Consider the following 22,655-nt stretch of genomic DNA (forward strand, 5'->3'; position numbering starts at 1 on the left):
GACACACGGACTCCGCCACAGCAGATAGAGATAACCGTGCAGTTACACCGTGAAAACAGACTAGTAAGGGAAAGTCTTTCTGTTGGTTGAGGCGACCCCCCTTCCTCTTTCTCCCGCTGCCTGCCGAGTTTTGGATACCGGAGCTGGGAAGTCAGAGAGCGGGGAGCTTGTCGGCAGTGACAACGGTGGACTCCCGGAGCTCGGACCTTCTCTTCACCGGGAAAGCGCGGAGGTGCCGGCGTTGAAGCCCGTTCCTCTCCGCTCGGACTTCTTCCCATTCGTGCGCAGGGCTTAGAGAGAGAGAGAGAGAGAGTGAGAGCGAGAGAGAGAGAGTTACAGCGGCAAAGCGCAAGCGGACACGGACACTGTCGGTCCCCTCTCACCCGCATGATGAAACCGGGAGTTTGCTGCCCTGAGGGGTCCACGGATCTCGTGGAGGGACCCGCAGCAGGGAGCCGACAGAAGATGATGGGGACAGGGACGACCCGGAGTGGGAGCCGGTGTAATCCCCTTTTTCTCCTGCTCCTTCTCGGCTGCAGCTGCCACATGTTGCACGGCCAAGGTAAGAGCTTCACTCACAGGCGTCCTGGGTTCAAATGTCAGATGTTGCACTAAATAATATTTATATTTATATATGTACTTTGATCCATTCATGTTGTTTTAAAGGGTATACGGGGCATTGTGCAAAGTGTATGGTCTGAAAACACTTACTGACAGACTCATTTGTCACTGGACCATGGTGAACAGGGGGAAAGTGAGATGATGACTCCTAAACTGGAAACAAGGGGTGTGATTTATTGGACCAAGTACAGCAATTTGCCTATTAGTTGGGATGTGTCTCGTGCCCCTGCAGGAGGGGAATAGAGAGGGGGGGGGGGGGGGGGGGGGTTATTAGGCCAACAACAATGTTTTTTGTAAATTAAGTCAGGTTGATTGTTTGTGTGCCAGAGACAGATAAGGTACCTACTACAGTGCATGTATAAATTATTGTTATTGTTATGCTGATGCATAGATTGTAGGATGATGATTGTAGGATTAAGGTATTGAGGATGTGTATGGGGGGGTGTTACAGTTTCCAAGCATTGATAATCCCCCTCTTAGTCAATGACCTGCTTAACTACAGCTCTTGATTTGGCACAAACACATAGACACATGCAGCCGCACATAGTGTATTAATTTAAGTTGCCTCCTTTTAGTCCAGCGTTGACCCTGTTGTGCTGGCAGGTGTCCAGATTAGTGTGTGACTTGTGGTTGCAGAGGGTTACTGCGTGGAGTAATTGTTGAATACAGCAACAGGGAAGAAGACGCATATGATGAGATATCGATTCCTAACCAAAGCTGTTTGTGGAAATTGTGCGTTGCCATGTTACATGCATTTATGTGCTTTTTTTTGCAGCTGTAGAGATAGTGATGGAGAGAAACTGGGGATATTTGTGTGTTTCTGTGTGTGTGTGTCTTTGTATATGTGCATGTACCTCTTGGGATCATGTCAGAGAGGCAAAACAAAAGCACAGAAAAGGTCAGGCTGGTGTCGGCTCACAGTTTTCTCTGGGTCACAGATGGCGTGGTGGGCAGAATGTAAGGCTGAGACTTGGGGTTATGTGGAGGAGGGGTCTTAGGAATGTCTGTGCATATATGTGTGTGTTAGAGGTGGGGGTGTACTATTTGTGAACGCATGGAGAATGTGTGTGCCGTTTAAGTGCAGGAAAGTGCCTGCGTGAGTGTGAAAGAGGGAGCACAGGTACAGGAGGAATGAGGAAGGAAAGAAGGTCAGGAGGCAGTGTGTCAAAGAGGAGATGGAGGTGGTGTGAAAGGGAGCAGAGGAAGGAGAGGAGGGGCAGGGAAAGGGGGTGAGAATAGAGCGGGGGGGTTAGAGAGGGAATGCGGCGCACCGTTCTTGTCACTCAGAAAGCTGTGCCTGCAGTTCAATCGATGATGACGGTATGACAACACCTCTGTGTGTGTCAAAAGTTGCTCTCCTCTCCCTTCTTTTCCCAGTCGTCACACTCTCCCTCTTCCTCCCTCCCTCCTTGGTGTTGAGGAAGAGGTGGGAGATGGAGGGACGGTGTGGCTGCAGAGTCAGCTCCTTCCGTCCTCTTCCTCTAATGTCAAGGTCTCAGCACCAGCAACTGAGTTACCACACACCCCATTCCCCACCTTCAGACGCACCAACCCCTTCCAGCTGTCTTAGCTCAAGGGGGGGGGGTGCCCTGCTGCTAAATGTCTATGCCTTACCTCAAGATGGCTGGCAGGGGGTTGTGTTTGTATATGAGTGTGTGCTGGGGGTGAATTAGAAATGAGTGAAACAGATACGAAATGAAGATGGTGGGGGAGGTGGATGGGGGGGGTTATTGATTTGATAAGCTGTGCCAGGAGGCCAATCGAAGGCTGTAGATTTTCCAGGTTCCGACCCCACTATCCCCAGCATTTATTAGGACGTTTTATTTTAGGAGGAAAAGGATGAAATTCATGAGCCAGGGTTGATCCTCCTGATCTCTCCCCGCCTCTCTCTCCCCCTCCTCCCCCTCTGTCCCCCTCCCTCTTTCAATCTCTCTCCCTCTTTCTCTCAGTCAATCGATGCCCACACCCCTCCTCATAAATGTGAGGCTTTATATGAGCCAACTCTCGTCTCTGGGAGCACATTTAAATAAGCTCATCGATCTTTCATTTTAGAGTTTAAGTGACGGCAGCATTTTACTGTCCCCCCCCCAACACACACCATCCTCCACCTCTCATCTGCTCACCTCTCCACCCTCCCTTCTTTATTCATAACTTATCCCTCAGCCCCCCCATTGCCTCCCTGTCACAGAGTGGGTTCTGCTCCACAGCTGTCTTTCTGTTAGTGGGACAGAATATGATTTACATTTTGAAACACACTAAATGTGACCCATCCTTCAGTCAGAATATAAAGTCTACAATGAGGCTCTGTCTGTATCCATGCTGGAAATGTGAATCAGTTAGAGTCCAGAAAGCCTCACTATATTTAATATTAATGTTTTGAGATGAAAACCTGTTCAGGGTTTTCTGTAAACAGCCTTGTTTCTGTTTGACAGCCATGCGTTTGGAGACTTTCAGCATGATTTTCAAATCACCAAAAACCCAAATCGTGAAAATGTTCAAAGTCAGAATGTGTTCACATAACACTGATACGGACCATTAGGTTTATAATACATGGAGAATGATTTTGTCCCAGTTGCTAATGTGGATAATGATAATGGTCTATAAGTAGCCAAAGTGTAATGAAAAAATACGGCTGGTCGTCATTATTGCTAACCTTGCCCAAGGTAATTGCATTAAAATGTGGCTTGAGCATCCCAGCTGTTAAACCATTGCACTACTTTCTAGTCTAAAAAATAAATTGCAGGTCATATTTTTTAGGGCTCTTACAAAAGTTTAGTTTCTTACCATAAATTTTGAAGTTTTCTTCTGCTTCAGCTAGGCCAGGCAAAGACTTGCATCACCATGCTGACCCACTTAGTGGATCTATCACTGTGATTAGGTTTGATATGACACATGTCATTGGCTCAACTAAGCCAGAGCTTGATACTGATTGGACCACTGGGCATGCTTAAGTGAATTGAGGTCACTGATAGGACATTTGGATGGTGGGCTGTGGGCTGGGAGAGTTCTGAGCGTGATGTCAAAACCAAAATCAAATAGACTAGCATGCAATTTTACACATGCGCACACAAATACGCACACACGCACACATACACACAAAGTCCTTCTCTCTCATCAGTGTCAAACAGTTAAAGCGGACGTGGAAATTTGCTTAACCATGTTGTAATGAGGAGAGGGTAAATTAGGAGCCTCGTCTAACTGATTATCATCGTCCACGCTGCACAACCTTACTGTGACTTTTCCACCTCCCTGACACTCTTATGATTCTTATGTCTGTTTTTGCGTTTCTTATTATCTCCCACTGATGGTAGCAACCAATATCTTTATTAAAGAAAAGGTCGTTAAAAATAATTATCGATATCAATTGAAATGAAACATTTTATCGTGATCAATTTTTCAGCTATATCCACCAACCCTAACAGTTGTACACATGTTCTTTCTTTGCCCACAGACACGAATTTAATCCCACATTCAAGCAGTTCGAATTTTGGAAGCCTCAGGAGAGACTTCGCTGTCTGATGGATTGTGTGTGTGCATGTGCATATGTATTAGAGAGGGAGAGCAAATGGTGGAGGAGAAGACAGTGTGTGTGTGTGTGTGTGTGTGTGTGGGAGTGTGTGATAGACGTCAGGTTAGTCAGGTCTAAGAGGAAGTGAGGTCCCTGGTCGACTCCCTTATTTCCTGTCTGTCAGGTGGAACAAATCACCACACTTCCACAGCCATCTGACACGTTGCGCTGTGTGTGCGTACATGTCTGTGTGTTTGAGAGGGACAGAGTTGTGTGTGTGTCTACCTGTCTCTGTGTGCAGGCCTGGTATGTGAAAGAGATTTTAGTCTGACAGGACTGCAGACTACATTTGGTACGTGCTGCTGGCAGGTGTGTGTTTGTGTCTGTGTGTGTGTGTGTGTGTCAGGTTGATGCCAACCCTCTATCGGTCCTAAGTGTTTTCTTCTCACAGTAGAAGAAGTGGCAGCTATAGAAAAGCAGACAGAGTCTCCTAATGGAAAATAGTCACCTGTGTGTGTGTGTATGTGTGTGTGTGTGTGTGTGTGTGAAGTGGTGTGTGTTTGCAAAGTAGAGACCAGCAGGTGCATCTATCCCATCTTCCTTTGTTCACACGGACTCACACAAACTTGCAATAGTTTATATGACTTTTTTTGGTGAGCCTGTAAGTTGTGTTGAGATCATTAAGAGGTCAGTTGGGTCGTGTTTCCCACTCCAGCTGTGTTTCTATGACCGTGGTCAATTTGTGGCACAAAATATTAGATATTAATATAAGATATAACTGCCAAAATGTATATATGTGTGTTTGTGAAGTGTCTACACACACATGTGCTTCTGCCCAGTCAGAATGGTTTCCTATCTTTGTCAAAAGATGCATTTTATAGGAGTTTTCCTCAAAAACATCCTTCAGAGCTTTGAAATATGAGCCAAGTGGGATATACTCTGGTCTCCCTCTGCCTTCCTCTCCGTCTTGCTTCTTTTCGCTCTCATTTTTTGTGTTTGTTCTTTCGGTATCGCTCCTCTTCTTTTTGGTTTCTCATTCTTTCTTCCCTCCTTGTCTCCCCATAAGGGACTAAAGAATCCATTGCTGCAGGCCACACAGGTGGAATGGAGGCTGTTTTGCTGTTTAGGCCTTGGTGTTTATTATGTAAGATAAGGGGAGGAGGTTGCTATTGATCCGCTTTGTGTATGTGTGTGAGGAATGGGGGGGTGGGGTGGTTTATAGCACAAAAGCTTATCTTGTACTTTTCAAGATGGTTCTACTGTGAGACATCCAAATAAAGCAGAACGCTTGCAAAACATGAACTCTATTGATTGACTGAACTGCAAGACATCACAAAGCAAAAAGACAGATAGGTAAATGCGCATGCACACACTCTTTCACAAATTTTGTGTAGGTAAAGTCCATGATGCCGGCTGATAGTGGTTCCTTTTAGACTGTTAAAGTTACACTTGTGGCAGAATTTAGTGGCCACCTGTCCTAACATAGAATAAATTAAACATTGAACTATCACAGTGTCATGAGCTGTACAATCTTCATCATCTGACATTTGGCTATAATGTTGAATACGTATCTTATTAAGACTGAGTCTCGAGGAGTCAAAAGAAGACTTTCTGTCTGTTGCTGTTCAAATTATTGCCGGTTACACAGTAATATAATAATACCTCTGGCTATTATGAGAGCCGAATGGCTATGGAGAGTTGTAGTTTGAAGAAGAGTTTTATTTTCAGTGACAGTGTGCTTTCCTAGCAGCTTACTAAAATACCACAGACTGCAGTTAATAAACGATCTGCTCCAATTAGAACACATTTACTTAAATAAATATTTGAATATTACTGCAAAGTTAATCTTAATCCTCCAATCTAAATTAGCACAAGCTATATTAAATTGCTAGTAAATTGGTAAGTACAAGAAGAATACTAAAAGCGGCTGTAATCAATATTTTTGTGATGACAATGTATCAAATGACAATGTGAAAACAATTCGACAATGTGAAAGGTGTTGCTCATAGTGACGAACCTACAGAGAATTATCACCTGAATCTGCAGCTCACCTCGGTGTTACAGAGCCTTCAGACTATCATTTAACTGTCCAGCCCACAACTTTACTGTTTTATTCTCTCCGCTCTCATAGTGTCATTTTCATCAAAAAAGCTCTGTTCTCCAAATGGCAGACAAAGTTAGAGAGTAGCTGGTGAACATAGTGGAGCATTTAGCAGCTAAATAGCCAGATATTTCCCTCAGGAGTTGGGGTAGACCAAAAACAGAGCTTAAATAGAGTTAGTATTGGACTTACATTCATCCAGTGGTCAGAAACATGACTCTAAATGAATGATAATAGTGGTTTGTAACTGCGGGATGTATAAATAAGCAACTTTTTGCTAAAAAGTTCACCATATCAACTTAAAATGCAATGACATGTCAAGGTTGTGTTCATAACTTGTTGCCGCTGCCCCCCAGTGGCCCCCAAAAAAAAGTTATTGCAGGTTTAATCTTCAAAACACATTACCAGTTAACTCACTGGTGAAACTAACAGACTCACAAGTTAAAGACAAACAACCTTCTAAATATGAATTATGATTTAAACTCTGCGTCGATACCTTTTCATGCATTATCACTTCTGTTTCTCCTGATGCTAAGTCAGATCAAATTTAGTTTTTTCTACATAATACAGCGGCACTATGCACAGTTAGGTTACTTTAGGCCTACATTAAAATTAGTAAAGCAGGTCCAGTTTCTAAAAGATATGGCTAACAACTGAACAGCTTTATATTAAGTAAATCATATCACAACCTTTGTTTCACTTCTAATTTATATACAGTACTGTATGTAAATGGCTATAGAAACACCTGTCACTTTAACACAGTCCTATTGCTAACTTTAGCCTCTAATAAAGCTCAATCAACACCTCTCTGTCAACAAAGACTGAACATTATGAGCTTTACAAAAATGGGATTTACTGCATGGCTTTTGTATTGTACCTAATATGTAAGATGTATCCATAAATATGCATGTGTATATTTAAATATTATCATAAAGGTAATCTAATGTACAAATGCTATGAAAAGGGAGGCACCCAAAAACCTTGATAAGCAATCCTTTATTCATTTTCTTAATTGGTTGTTTGTAATTTTTTGTGGAATTTAATTTTGGCTAACTAATCCTGCTTGAGACCTTTTGGGTATTTGTTCTTGCAGCATCTGATAAAAAGAAAAAAAAAGCCAAAGGGAAACCAAAAGTGCAAGACAAAAATAAACTACAGTCGCAAAACACCTTGTCAAATGTGAAAGGGATATAGGGTATGTATATTTAAAAATAAAAACCTTGTACATTGACACAACAGATTCTTGTTGGTGAGAATATTTTATATCACATCACTGCTTTGTTCTCTGTTTTTGAGATAACCCACATGTGATGAATAGTAACGCCTTTTTCGGAGTATTTTCAGTGTTTTGAAATAAGCTGCAGCCAGAGGAAGATGAGACAAGAACTAGTAAATGAAACTAAGAGCCACTGTGACAGTTTCATCATATGTAGTAAATTTTATGGGGCTTAATGGTATTAAGAACTTTGAACCCAGTGATAGCAATATGCAGTGCGAAGTTGTACACAGCCAAATGGCTCTAAAAAGGACAACAGACAGCTGCATGAGGATTAATATCTAATTATGGCAATAATTACATGGGCTCCACATGTGGAAAAATGTTTGTGAAACTTACTTTGCCCCAAATACTGCATGTTGTGTACTGTACAGCATGTTTTATGGTTGTATTAAATATGACCTTGTGACATATTTATCATCATATTTTTCAAGAAAAACACACCCATGATAGCATATTACTTCCTTTTCTCCAAGTCATCCTTTCTTTCCTCGCCGAGGTCATACTTAGAACACTTAGCATAGTGAGATAGATGTTAGCAGATGTTAACAGGAACAGGCAATTTCAGATAATTACTCAGTAATATTTGTGCACAGTGACTGCATTTTTATGACTGATCTAAAATAGAGGTTCATGAGGAAACTTTCCATCAAGTACATCTGCAGGGGATGAATTGGTGACAATGAGTGAAGGATGCTAAATTGAATTGGGAAAAAAATATTTTTAATACATGCTGGCTTCTTTATGCAAACAAAGCTATGTTTTGCTTTTCACATCCTTCATCAGTACTATAATTTGACTATCCCTGTGCTATGGCCTCTTATATAAGTGTGCTGTTTTTTAACAGAAATCCTTTTCAACAGACATCAGTGAAAGGCTATCACAACATCTTTTCTCTTTTGCATAAACTTCTTGCCACAACCGTTTTTCTTCTGTCTGAAACAGGAAAAGCGGGTTAAGAACGAGCACCATAACACCAAACTGTTGTGATCATGTAGTGGTTTTGCATTAGATGAAATGGTGGGGTGGAGCTGATATGGTGAGCATAAATGGCCATTGACCTGGTCCAGAATGGGAATCAACATCATATGTTGCCAAATCCTTAAATGAAACTATATAGATGCACTTATCAGTAAGTCTTGTCCATTATTAATTTGTTGGAAGCAGATCTTGTAAAGCAGATTTCACGCACTGCAGGCTACACATAAGAAAAGGAATTTGCTTTGTAATTAGTATTCATGCTGTCAGTGACAGCTATAATATTGCAAATACGATAGTCAAAGTGTTGCATGCTGTGCTTTGTGTTCCATGAAAGAGCTTGCAATATACACATACTGTATATTGAGTTCTCCATACATTCATGGTGTACTATATGAATAGAAAATAATTTAGAACTAATAATCAGTTTGTTCATAAAGTATAGTTACGTGCATTTCACATATTTAGTACATGAGTACTGCCTCAGTTTGGTTTCAGTTAAGTTTTGATTTATGAAATCCCAAAAGGTAACAACATTTTTTCGACACGGGAAAATAACAGATGTCACCAACCGACATTGACAAGGCAATCTAGGAACAGATTCCTATTTACAGAAACAACTGGTGGAAATAAAATTGCAGGTGGCTGGAGATACATCAGAGAGACACCCTCGCTCTCTCTCTCCTAACACCTGGGAAATGCCTTTAAGACAGCGTTGTACTGCCAGTCATATAGTGGCAGCACTAGATTAGTTGAAGGCTCAAGAGCAGTCTCTTAGCGGGGTGAAGAAAGTGACTCTTTTCCCCTCATCGAGAATGTTTTAGTCCGTATTTGGATTCGAACTGGCAACCTTCCAGTGGATCAAACCCCAGGCTGTCTCTCTTTGTGTCCCCACACTTTCTCTCTCTGCTTCTTTTTTTCCGCTCTGTCTTGCGTCTCATCTTTGCTTCTAGTGTAGCTGTAGTCATTTTTACTGTGACATTCGCAGGGCGTGGAGTGGAAGAACATCAATTGTGCCCCCCCCCCCACCCCCCGTGCTCCCCGTACCAAATGCACCTGGCTGAGGCTCTTTATTTGTTTGTGTGTGTTTTCATAGTGGTGGGGCCTTCAAGCCATTTGAATGGGATCTTTGCATAGTGAATCGCCAGTCACGGAATATTACCGAGGTCAGGCTGGGTTGAGTAGAAGTGCGGGAGTGTACATCATTGTGTGTGTATTAGAGCAGCATGATTTACTTGTTCAATCCAAGGGCTTTACCCGGCTGCAGGTGTGTGCTCCCAGTTTGATGTGTTTGATCTGCCACAGGTGCTTGAGAGGGTGGGTGTGCCTGTGTGTGTGTGTGTGTGTGTCTGTGTGTGTGTGTACGTGCATTTATCTGCGTATGGTGATTTATGCTATAGGCTTAGAGCAAAAAAGACCCCTTTTGATCTCATCCAGGAATAGGCAGGAAGTACTGTACTTTATGTGTGTGTGTGAGAGTATGTGTGTCTGGCCAGAGGTTTTTAGTTTAGTCCTTTGATCCAAGCTAGAGGTGGGCATACCTCTGTGAGGAGCCAGCCAGCAGTATGGAGACTTGGCTTGGGCTACAGAAGTGTGTTTGTTTGTGTGTGTGTGTGTGTGTGTGAGAGAGAGAGAGAGAGAGAGAGAGAGAGAGAGAGAGGTGTATATGAGAGCGTGTATATGGCATAAGCGTATGGCCAGAATCAAAAAGTGGTGGCTTGTGTTTGCACTACATGTACATGTGCATTAGTGCGTGTGCAGTACACAGCCAAAAACCCTGCTGTTTTACATGTTGGTACCTGTTGCATCAATAACATGTCGTCTCCTCAGTTTCCAGACTGATGGAAATTCGGCTCTGCCTTTTTACAGTGCTTGTTATCTAAAAAGGCTTGAGGAACATAATGAATATAATGACTTTTTTTGAATGATTAAGTGATATACATATAAAGGAGGGTGAACTATAAAATTCACAAAAATAATACCTTTTAGAAGCAGGCACTTAAACAGCACCAAATCAATTTTCTTTCCATTTCCTGTAAATACACTGTGATGTGATTATGTCTCCCTGTTTGCCTAAACCTTGGGTAAGGAACTGGAAGTGCTGCAGGGGTAGCTCATTTCCAAGGTAGCATACAGTACATACAGTACATACATATTTACTGTGTGTGTGCATATTTTCAAAAAATGGAATAAAGAATTTACTCTAATTTTTCTTATTTTATTACCATTGGCTCCTATTCAGATCTGTGGTTGAAGCTTTTGCACAATGGCACTGCAGTTGTCATTTTACATGGACACACCAGTACGTTAATTTCACTTTTGGAGTTCCATGCAGGGATAAGAGGCTTTCTGCTAAAATTAAGCATTGCATTATTGCTGGCAGTAGAAGTTGTGCACACCATCAGCTATGTTTGACCTGACTCTTCCAATCACGAACAAACCACCAATAAAGTTCTATCGAGGCAATGAGGAAATCTTGACTAGCTCGTCAGTTTTTGATCATTACTGTACATTGAGGCTGGTGGTTATGCTGTCTACTTCTACCTGCTACTTTTCTCCCTTCACAACCGCAGCCTGTTCTACTGTCTTTACCTTAACCATGCTGCTGCTTTCTGCTCTGTTCGACGAACCATTCACACATACAGACTCAAAAGCCGGGACAGCTGCTATTCATTGTGAATGGGACCTGGCATTGGATCCTGGGGCCTCCCGCTGAGCTGCTGTACGGAGATTTAAAAGGCGCCCAGCGACACTACAGGGAAATGTTGAGAAAGGCTCAACTTTATTCAAATGTCCTCTGAGTCAATCATGCTTGTTTTGATTCCCACAGAAAATAAAACACAGAGTTGTTTACTACTCGGCTTCCAGTGCAAATACAGTACAAGACCACAATGCCGATCAGACTTGCCAGCTGGAGCGTCGTTGTATTAAAACAGTTTCAACAAGGTAAAAACCGCAAGGTAAAAAAAAGACAGCAAACAAGGCTATTCTGTTGTCTGGAAACAAACTGTGCAACAGAAAATGAACAACGTCCTCTTGTGTAGTACGGCAGCTACAAAAGTTGGAGCAGAGTATGTAAATTACCTGCTCAACGCGACACACTCACAGAGCTACAGATTCATGAGAGGCCAGAGACTGCCTTCTAGTTTGTATCTGTATGAACGCGTAACTCTTGGTTCTGTTCAGCTACGCATTTCTGACAGCTGACATACAGATTATACAGCGTAGCAATGAACAAAGCATTGAAAAGGGTCAGGATTGATATTTATATATAGTTAATACCAGTTTTGCAGGTCAGCGTGCAGCAACTGCTTGATCCCGGATTGTGTTGTTGTAAATGAAATGTCCATGAACACTAATATACTGTTTTTCAGGTCTAAGACTTTAGATTTTATATATCTTTGCACTTAGCTTTAACAATCCGTGGGCTCACTTTTCCACAACTCAAGTGGATTTTAACTAATTTGGTAGTAGGGTTCATTTTTGAATCATGTGTAAATGAGCCACCTATTTTAGTTTAAAGTAATGTATCAGTGTTTTTAATGATGACTAGTGCAGCACGATGAAATATGTGTTCAAAACTGAGTAGATTATATCTCCCTAATGTATATGTATGCTTCTTCTGTGTTGAAATCGATGTTTTGACTCACATGGGGTCGGGTAGATAATGATCAGGATGGACTTTTCCTGTAACAAGAGAGAAGAAAGGTGGTGTTGATGGATGGATGAGGAAATGAATGGGCACGGATGAATGAGAAGATATGCTGGTATGAAGGAACGTAGTCAGAGAGAGAAAATAAGTCATTCAAAAAGAAAGTAGTTGGAAATAGAGAATAGGTTGTCAGTTATGGGGTCACTGTAGATGGATGGATGAGAGAAGACGGCACAGAAACGAATAGACGCAATCAAAACAGAGTCTAAGATTCTTAGTCAAGACAGATGAAGTGAGTTCCTTAAAGAGAAAGACTAAGAAAAGGGAAAATAGTTTGTTGGCTAATGGACTCACTTTATCTATTTTTTTTATTTATTTTTTTACCATTCTTCTAATTCCCCTCTTACTATCCTGATCTCTCTCTCCGATCGCTGGACATCATTCTTTTCTTCTATCCCTGCCTGCGTTACATCTTTCTCCTTTCTACCACTTATTTCTCTCCTCCACTCTCTGTAATTGGGAAGGGGCGGTGCACACGCATTCATCTCATTAAGTGCACACACACACACACACACACACACACACACACACACACCAATCTCACAGACATTTTGTTATCCTGTAGTTAAATGAATGTGTGTGTGTGTGTGTGTGTGTGTGTGGATTGAATCACAAGTCATCTCTCACAGGATTCACTTTATCTTGTGAATGTGGGAGTAGAAATAGAGAAAGGCAAACAAATGAAAATAAAATGAAAGCATTCAAGCGAAAGAGAGAAATTAATTATCCTGAAGATGCAAACCCTTCAATAGCACCCTGTGCCGAGCTGTAGAGTTTGCACACATAAGTGAACATATCAGGCACACACACAAAGATACAGACACTGGCATACCCTCAGACCAGGTGGCTCAGCTGTGTTTAGTGTGGTGGTTGTGTTTGACTCAGCAGAATGGTCATGACAGTCAACAATGCCACGCAGTGTTTTGTTTTCAGCCTGTCTCACCTGTCTCCACTGGGCGTCACATGTAGTGTGTGTTTTTGTCTCTGCAATACAAACTAGCAATAGAACAAAAATCATAAAATTATTGTACATTGAGTATAATTATTAGAAAAGTGTGCAGTATTAAATTACATACGACCTAAGTATTTTTACATGCATATAGACTTTGTTTCTTGATAAAAATCTGTACATAGGTACTGTAGTTTGATAAAGCAGGAGTAAACTTTACTGCCAATTTAATAATGGTATGTAAAATTACATTTTTCATGCTGGCTCTCACTCGATTACACCATGCATCTTGTGCTGCTTTCACATGACAGCAAAAAAACATTTTTTAATGAATTTTGCATTTAATTATCTTTTCTTTTTTAAAAAGGACATGAAATTTATCAAATGCATCACTTTAGAAACAAAAGACTAAATGAGCCAATTGACTGATAAATGATGATACCCAGAGTTTCCCTGAGAATGACTTTGTTCTCCAGTGACAGAAAGCCTGCAGAGAGTCAGGTTGATGTTGTTTCATGTGTATGGACGCTGCTCAACCTTGTATGTGTAGCTGTGAGTCAAGACTATGAAAAATTTACAATGCAGTCAATTTCATTATAAAGACGGTTATTAGCCAAAATCAGTTGTGTTCTGTAAAGAGTTTACAGCCTCACAAATAGGGGGAGTTACTTGCTTTTCTATATGTTTAATAATCTTTAATGGAATACTTTGTAAAACTATGTCAGCACATTGAAAAGGTTTTAGAAGCTGTGGGGAGGAGTTTCTTACATGCAATCATGAAAAAAGCCAGATTGTTTGTTTTGTGTTTGTATTTGCTGTTATGTCTTTATTGTCAGTGTGTAAACATACCCAGATATGGCTAACTGAATGCATCCTTTTAAATCACTTAATAGAATTATAGGCCACTGACAGTTATGTTTTAATATACGTCAAGTTACTGTGGTTGTTGCCAAAGTGCATTGATGTAACTTTCTTCTAACATTACTTCACATGAACTGAGATTTTCATATCTTGTGAATGTGAAAATGTGAATTTAACTCAAAATGAACATTGTCTGCCCTTGAAATCATTTTGGACTTCCTGTATAGTAATATTTTGGATAGTCTGCTTTGTGACTGCATTTTTCTTCCACACAGAAGCTGGCCTCGACTCTCCTCTTGGCCCATTAAACTGTCTGATCCTTATAAAGGGGATGAGAGGAGCTGATGTGATTGGCCCTTATTGAAGCTCACACCAACTCCAACTGCTGATACAGCAATTCTCCTACTAATGATATCCTCATCCTGGTCCAACATCTTCTCCACACCGTGCCCCACTGTTCCATGGCAGTGCTTTCACTTAAGAAAATACTTAGTGACACTTAAAAGTTTGTGCTCAGTTCAAGAAATTAGGGGCTATTATACCATTGTTGTTTTGGATTTTTTCATAGGGCTGAATTAATTTGATGTGAGGTGTTTTGATACAATAACTGATGAAGTGTATTAAGCAGCTAAGTTCACCTTCCCTTAGGGCCTACAACAGATGAAGGAGTACAATTAGTCAGGTTTAACGGTTAGTATTGATTATAGTAGTATCATGATTTAATGCTGTTTCTGCTGAGTTCATAGCTTAAGAAAAGACAAAACATAGATTATTGGCCATAGTAAGTGATGGTCCCCTCAGGAAAACCTATGATTGGTGTGCCCAAATTCAGGGTACATTTTGCCCTCAGCACTTGAGTTGTCAATGAAAATGTTCTGTGGCTCTTAGGACAACCTAACCTTACTTGCTCCAGTACTCCAGGTCCGTGACATGATTATTTTAAGTGAAGCCATGAGGACTGTTAGCTGCCACTACAGCACAGGGCTCAGCTCTGCTCTTTGTCCTGCATACATGGACAACCATCCACCTGCTCAGTTTTTGAGAGCCAATTTATACCAATCTATGGTAAATGTATCACGCATGGACAAAACAAGGTTTGACTTGCACAGTGAAACCACAAATTCTCATGCGGCAAGTATAACATTGATATTATAGCAATAATCTATAATAGTTCTCTGTAATAATATGATAGTGTTCTCTGAAAGGCAGTGTGTGGGTTTTGCTCCAATAATCCACTGTTCTAAATGTCAGTCCACGGCTCTAGGCAAACATTATGCTGATTACTGCAACCATCATTTCTAAACAGCTCCTCGTGCCCTGCAAACACACCTTGAACGGCCTGTGTGTGTGTGTGTTTTGGCTTGCTTACTATATTTATTCACTATAGTTCTTGGCAAAGTGTACTTGAATATCTGCTTTCAGAATCACTTTATCTAGCATAGTGGCTTATTAGGATGTCACTTACTCATCAAGGTGTTTGTGTGTGTGTGTGTGTATATTTATATGTGTACCATATGTATCTGAGCGTTTTTGTGCATCAGGTGTGTGGATAATTGCAGTGTGTCTGTGTGTTTGTGTATGTGAATGGGCTTTTAAACCACCTGCCTTCAACACACTCAACACAATTACTGCTGAAAGAATTTCTCAATCTTCAGCACCTCCCCATCTCAATTCTCTCTCTCTCTCTCTCTCTCTCTCTTTGTCTCTCTCTCTCTCTCTTTCTCCCTGTCTTTCTCTGTGTCTCTCTGTCGCTTTACTTCTCCCTCTCTATTCTCACCTCACGGTCCTCCTGTCCGTTGCTAGTCTAAATCTAATTAGCTTGTATCATGGATGTATTAGGCTTGTATAATGACACAGCTGGTCCTTTCTCTCTTTTCACACAAACACACACTCACACAAACACAGCAGACATTAGACGCAAACCCATATTGTCATAAATGAATAGAGCGAGGGAGATGGAGGACGGGAGAAGTGCATTTTGTTTATGTGTATGTTTGCGAAGGAACAATACTGTACGCAATACACCGTCAATTTATTTGTTCGTATTCTCATATTTTCCCACAGCAGTGACTACCCAACACAATGAGAAACATATTGAACTAATGTATCCCAAAAATTAAGATGATTTATGAATAAGCCAACTGAGCAAAAGCAGCCATCACGGAGACACACAAAGACACACACACTCACAAGTGTACAACCAGCCTACGCACATATGGGTTTAAGAGGACTGTATATGGATCCGCTTGGATGGAGAAAAACTGTTTTATTTTTCAGTTTTTCAATTTTCTGCAGCACAATTCTGCTGAAACAGTAAACTGCATTGTGTCGCACATACACACATGCTTGTAAAGGCAGACACACACACACACACGCAGAAACAAGTTAACTGAAAACACACAAACCAAAAGCAGGTTTATATGCTGACCGAACAGCAAGACACAAGTTCAAGTGGTCAGTGGTTTTTCTCATGTTGGCGCAATCGTAACAGTATTAATTTTTCATTTTTCTGTCAAAACACGCAGCCAGAACACACACCTACGTACACACTCAAAACCAAAAATGTGGTGACAAGCATTAAGAGAGAGACAGAGAGAGAGAGAGAAAGGCTCAGTGCATCTTAGCATATGTGGTTTACATTTCCAGTAGTTTCCAAATTTTCGAATTTCAAGGAGTTTCACAAATCCTCTTTCATTTTCCCTCTCTCTCCTCATGGACTGACTGTGTCTTTCCATGCTGTCACCCCCCCCCCCCCCCCCCCCCCCCGCCCCCATCTGTGGTGTCACATTACATTCAGTCTGCAGAAACTTTCCTTTTTCATTTCTCCCACTCCTCTCTTGATCTGTCTGTCACCCCCCCTCTCCTGTACCTATTTCCTTCGCTTTAATCTCACTTCTCGTTGTCCCTCTTTCCTTCTGGCTCTATACAAGGGGAAGGGGGGTGGTAACCCATCCCAGAGGGGGGATCCACTAACTGCACCCTTTGGCACCAGCTGTCTGTCTGAGGCCCGATGTATGTGTACTCTTGCATGGCTATGGGTGACGGATTTTTTTTCTTGTGTGTGTGTGTTTGTGTGTGTGTGAGAGAGTGAGTCAGTGGAGAGGGTGTTTGGTGAATGTGGTCAGTAACTCTATCTTGGACGACATGCAGCTAAAAGCATTAGGTTATAACAACTGCCAGGCCTGGCAGCATTTGACGGGGCTTTGGGCAAGGATAGAAGGACAAATGGGGTGTGGTGCCTTACAGCTGTGTGTGTGTGCGTGGGTGCGTATGTTTGTAGCCCATTCTATCAACGCCAGTCCCTGTGTGAGCACTTAGTGATTATGGTGGCCCAGAGTTGTTAATTTGTGTAATCAGTGTTTAATTGGCATTGAGGAAAACACATTAATCAGACCAGAATAAGTCTCCGGCTTCTTCACGCAGTCATTCATTAGTCTACTTCAATCAGCCAATCACAGGCAGCCTGGGAGCCTGGCATACTGGGTTGCAATCACAGGTTCCACTAAGTCAGAATGATGGCATCTTACTGGTCACACCATGTTACCATAATGCCACTTTATGAGCACAATTACTAAAGTGCTAAAGTCTGTGTTTGAATGTTTCCGTGTTATTTCGGCAGTCAACACACTTATTGCCAATAATTGTGAAAGGGTGTGTGTGTGTGTGTGTGTGTGTGTGTGTGTGTGTGTATGTATGTATGTATGTGGAGGGTTGTCTCTTGGAGCTATAAAGGTCTTGAAGCTATAATGGTTACCAGTGTGTTCACGTAGGTGGGTTTACCTTTTGTTGATGTGCATCACTTTTGTGTAGAAATGTGCTGCATCTATAAGTGTATCTCACCCTCATCAGACAGAACACACACACACACACACACACACACACACACACACACACACACTGTAAAGAGGCAGGCTATCAAAACTGTAAACCCACAGCAGCAGGAGTGATGACAGATATTAGATTTCTGTAAGCAGAGAAAAAGCCTCGGCCCAACTTTTCTCTCCCTGGCTCTTTAATTCTGCTGCTGGCTTACAACCAATATGTTTTAACAACTCCTATCCAAACACACAAACACACATTACACATAATATTATATGGATAGGATTTAAATGTCTAAGCTGAGAGCCTGGAGAATTAGATGGCCTTTTCCTCAGTACTACTTCATTCAAGTATGGATATATTTAACTAATAACGAACCTTTTTGTGTCTGTTTCTGTCTATAATATTTGTACAAAAAAACTGGCAAGGTTCTTTAAAGTAGGCATGTATTATTACTGATAGAGTCAATACTGTGATCCAGATGGCACATGTCTTTAAGGAGAGGGTTGTTTGATACAATTCAAGGATAAAAACAGAGTAAGTGTTCTATTTTATGTTTGAGATGCAACACATACTTCTGAATGCTCCTCGATACAGCAGTTGTTGTTCATGGGATTTGCCATATACATAGCCTGATATTGGTGTTAATGCCTAGAAGTATCAAATGAATACACATCTTAGCTCTGATTGGGGATCTAATAAATGAAATGGAGTCTGCTTAAATCTTCTTAGACTCTGCTAAAGTTCTAACGTAATGTATCTCTTGTGTGGTTAAAAGTACAACATTTTTAATTCCACAACACTGTAACCATGTGTTATATTGATTTTGGGTACAACTACTGCATGCAGTTACTTTTTTTTTTACCTTACCCACCCACTTTTATTGACTAGTACAGGAGAAGCCTTTCAAACATGAGAACAGAGCTCTGCCATCTCCAGATAGATTGGGAAGACTGAGAGGACACTTCCTTGAGAGTGCCATTTGCCACTGTTTAAAACCCTCCCCTTTGCCCACTCAACTGCAACCCAAAAACACAAAATAGGCCTGCAGGATCAGCAGGGAGTATTTGTTAAGAGTTCCTTCCAAAAATATAGATTGGACATTTCAACTTAGTCTTATTGTTGGATCGAGCGAGCTGGAGGTGAATTGTATTTTTTGTGAAGAAGTTTTAGAGAGCTGCAGACTGAGCAATGCAAGAGGAAATCATTTCTAAGAGTTCTTAGCAGTGCAGTTTTACCTGTCCGTTCTCCACCAAGATGATGAACACATCACAAGAACACACTGGTCTTTCTTGATGCTTATAATTGGACCTGGGATTGGATTGTTTGGTATCTATCAAGCCAATGTAGCAAAGCTATTGTAAAACTTTCAAAGGAGTCTGCACAGTATGGGCTTGAAGGATTCGATAACAAATATGAATGGGGTTGAATGATGGTGCTGACAAAATGGAGTTTTTTGTGTCTCCAGAGGAGCTGGGGAAGAGACAGGTAGGATGTACTTTCTGCTTTACAATAAATACCTCTGAGATTTAGGGAGGACTCTTTTCTTTAGTTGTAATGATGGGATTATACTGGCACATCCAAGCTGATGTTACAAGCTGTAGCTAACAGTCGAAAGTCAAGACATGCAACATGACAGGCATATAAGCCTCAATGTCTTTGTCTTAGGAGCTTTAGTGGTTGTTTGAACCTGGTTTGTTTGTTTGGGTGGATCAGCACGGCGTGGTTTGCTGACTGCTGATAAGTAATTGAGTTGCAGCTAAGGAGGATGAAGCTGCATCTGGTTAGTTGATATCTCGCAGGCCTGAATGTTTTTCTTGATGTTAGACACACTCTGAACTCCAAAAACTGGTTTTCTGATTATACTACTGGATAATCATATGATAATCTTCAGTCTTCAAGAGCATTATCGTCTGTTGGTGAATAAACAGGTTTTACAACGATTCCTGTGGAAGTGTGAATTTTATGCTAGAAGATGACTGACTTTTTCAGCACTGGAGCAACACCGCTGTGATCTTCACATCCTGGATCTTCATCTTTTTGTTGTATATGTTAGATATGGATTTATTGGTTCTTACCCACAGACAGGATTTAGTTTATTAGAAAATACAACATTGAGAATAGTGAGACACACTACAGTAAATTACAGTACTTTGTTTTAATTCAGAAACGTACAACGTAGAGTTTTTTATCGTACCACTCTTTATGGCATGGACTCAGATGATTAGTTGAGCTTCAACTATCTCTAATTTAGTGTGCGTGTGTGTGTATCCGAGTGTGTGTGTGTTTTGGCCTGATTGTTAGCACCATGCAAGAACCAAAGTGCACTTTTTAATTACAGCTCTCAGATAATTTAGAGAGGAGGGGTGAGAGAGCTCAGGAGGGAGAGAGAGGAAGTCGTGGAGGAGGGTTAGTTTAATCTCACAGTTCGTTTCACCCGTTGCTTTTGGTTTTATACTTCCTTTTAAAGACATAAATCACTGATCATCCTCGAGAAAGGCAGAGAGAGAGAGAGAGCTACTGTTAGATTAGCAGCAGTAGTTATATAATCATATAATCAGATTATAAGTATATTAGCCATCAATTTCCTCTCTGTGATAAAGAGGTAAAAGCACGAAGGAGTAAAGGGGGGCCTTGCAGCCGACCAACCGAAGATATGCATAAACAAATTGGGTCAGGGTAGCACGTATGTGTGTGTTTATGTGTGATTATGTTTAAAGTGAATAAATGTTTATGCTTGTCTCTTAAGTACATCTGCTCTCAGAGACTTAGCAGTGTTTACTAGCTGTTCACAGTTGGAGCATCGATAGATGATGAACAAATAACTCATGGATTCATTCATTTAGGCCCATGTATGTCTGGTGATCTAACCTTAATATTATACTGCCGTCTGTCGACGTGTGTACTCTGTGAGTGTGTGTCTCTGTGTGTGTGTGTGTCTCTGCATAAATTGTGTTACATCAAGTGTTTACAAGAAAAGGGAAACTGTGGATAATTTCAGCTCTCCTCTTTTCAAACAAGTCTCTTAGGAAAATATGAGGAAAAGGAGAAGTAGAAAACAGGCGAGGAAACTTTCTGCTGTTTGTCTGGGTAGAAAAGGAATAATACATTGAGAACTTTCCTTTCCTTTCCAGGCCAGTAATTCCCTAATAGGAAGGCAGTCATTTCTGGGGATTTTTACTCAGAATTTGCTAGAAAGATGCATGAAATGAACCTGCAAATTAAAGTGTTGCCAGTTATTCATACACACAAATTGAAACTGTGCCGTCTGTCATCGACTCTCCCAACATCCTCCCTCTGCCCATATGGGAAGTCGGACTTCCACAACATGTTTTATGGAAAGAGAAAGAAGAAAAAAAGTGGGTATCATTTAAAGAAAAAACTTTTTCCTCTAATCATGGAGGAGCGAGAGGGTGATGGAAGAGTCAAGAGAGCTAAAAGCAGAGGGGGAATGCTTATTTGTGTTGCAATCCAGTGTAGGCTGCAGGACTTTATAAATAGACACGGATATGCATCATTGACTCCAGGCTCTATTCAGTTTTCTTCATATACGTATGGCTGTGGGTACATTTTGATTGTTGTAGAAAAGGTCTATTCTGAGGTTTTGCTTGTGAGTGTGTGTGTCTGTTTGTATGTGTATATGGGGAGAGGGTAATATCTGTGTGAGTGCGTGTCTTCACACCTCGTCCCCAAACAGGAGTGTTAAAACCTCTCTGGCAGTGTATGCAGACAGCATTTTCACTCCTCTCCCTTCCATCTATCTCCCTCTGCCACTCACTCCATCCTAGAGGACATGTTCTGAGACATTTACACCCTGGTTCTGTCCGTGTGATATTTTCTCCCCTCACTCCCACCCTTGACTCCTGTTTTCTCCACCCATTCTTCTGTTCTCTCTTCTCCCAACATGCTTTTAGACACCCCACACACACCCACCACATCCACCACCCCCTGCTTCCCCCTTCTTCCGCCTCCTCTGCTGTCGATCCATCCTTCCCTCCTGGGTTCAGGTGTGTCTAATCAATGTCTAAGCTGCTTAATCCCCTCTAGATGCTGCGCTGCCGTGTGTGTCTGCAAGCGCCTGTGTATGCGTGCCTGCCTGATTGTGGTGTCCTTGTATTTAATACAGACACAGAATGAAAATAAGGGAAGTCAAGGTAAGAAAGGCAGAGGGTAGAACTGCTGTAACCTCAACAAAGAACCGCTGTGGATGAATTTTCCTGCATGGTAATTAATTTGCCAGCAAGGGTCCCGTGAAAATACAGAAATGTTTTCCAATAGGGGTGTATAGTTATCCCTGTTAGATGATTTGATTCAAACCTATGCACGATTTGACAGTAGGATCCACATTTCAGAGTCAATTTGATATCATTAGATTTTGCTGTGATTTAATGTTATTTCATCTCAGATTTGATATGATTTGGTATTTTTTTCTTTCTTATGAATGAAAGTGTATTAGTTCTGAGTAATTACAATTTTAATAATTTGTGTCAAGCACTGAATCAGAAATGCTTCAGAAAAAAGAAATGTCTACTGCCAAACCAACAAAAGTTACACTGGAAAATGTCTTGGCCAGTCACCATGGAGGATTTTGCCAACTGGTGTTGTTTACCTGGTTTCTGGATCAGTGTCATGCATCTACATTTGTTATTTCAAACGTCATATGAGCACATTTCATGGTTAATAAAGCACTTCATGGCCTTAAATATTGCTTCAGCCGAAGGGAGTTCACTGCCAGTGTGCTTTGGAAGTAGCATTAGCTGCTAACATTAATGTTACTCACCTCACATTGACTGCTGCTTCCTCTAAATATACTGTCAGTGCTCACTCCAC

General features: G+C 41.3%; 1 protein-coding gene across 2 annotated transcripts in view; it reads left to right on the plus strand.

The window, feature by feature from the left end:
* Nucleotides 1-387: 387 nt before the first annotated feature.
* sdk1b (sidekick cell adhesion molecule 1b) overlaps nucleotides 388-22,655 on the plus strand; it is a 204,180-nt gene continuing 181,912 nt past the window's right edge. For both annotated transcript variants that reach the window (XM_070913440.1, XM_070913433.1), the window contains exon 1: nucleotides 388-562. In XM_070913440.1, the coding sequence (XP_070769541.1) occupies nucleotides 388-562 (175 nt within the window). The remainder of the gene's footprint in view (nucleotides 563-22,655) is intronic.

The sequence above is a fragment of the Enoplosus armatus genome, chromosome 2, assembly GCF_043641665.1.
Source record: "Enoplosus armatus isolate fEnoArm2 chromosome 2, fEnoArm2.hap1, whole genome shotgun sequence".
Lineage (NCBI taxonomy): Eukaryota > Metazoa > Chordata > Actinopteri > Centrarchiformes > Enoplosidae > Enoplosus > Enoplosus armatus.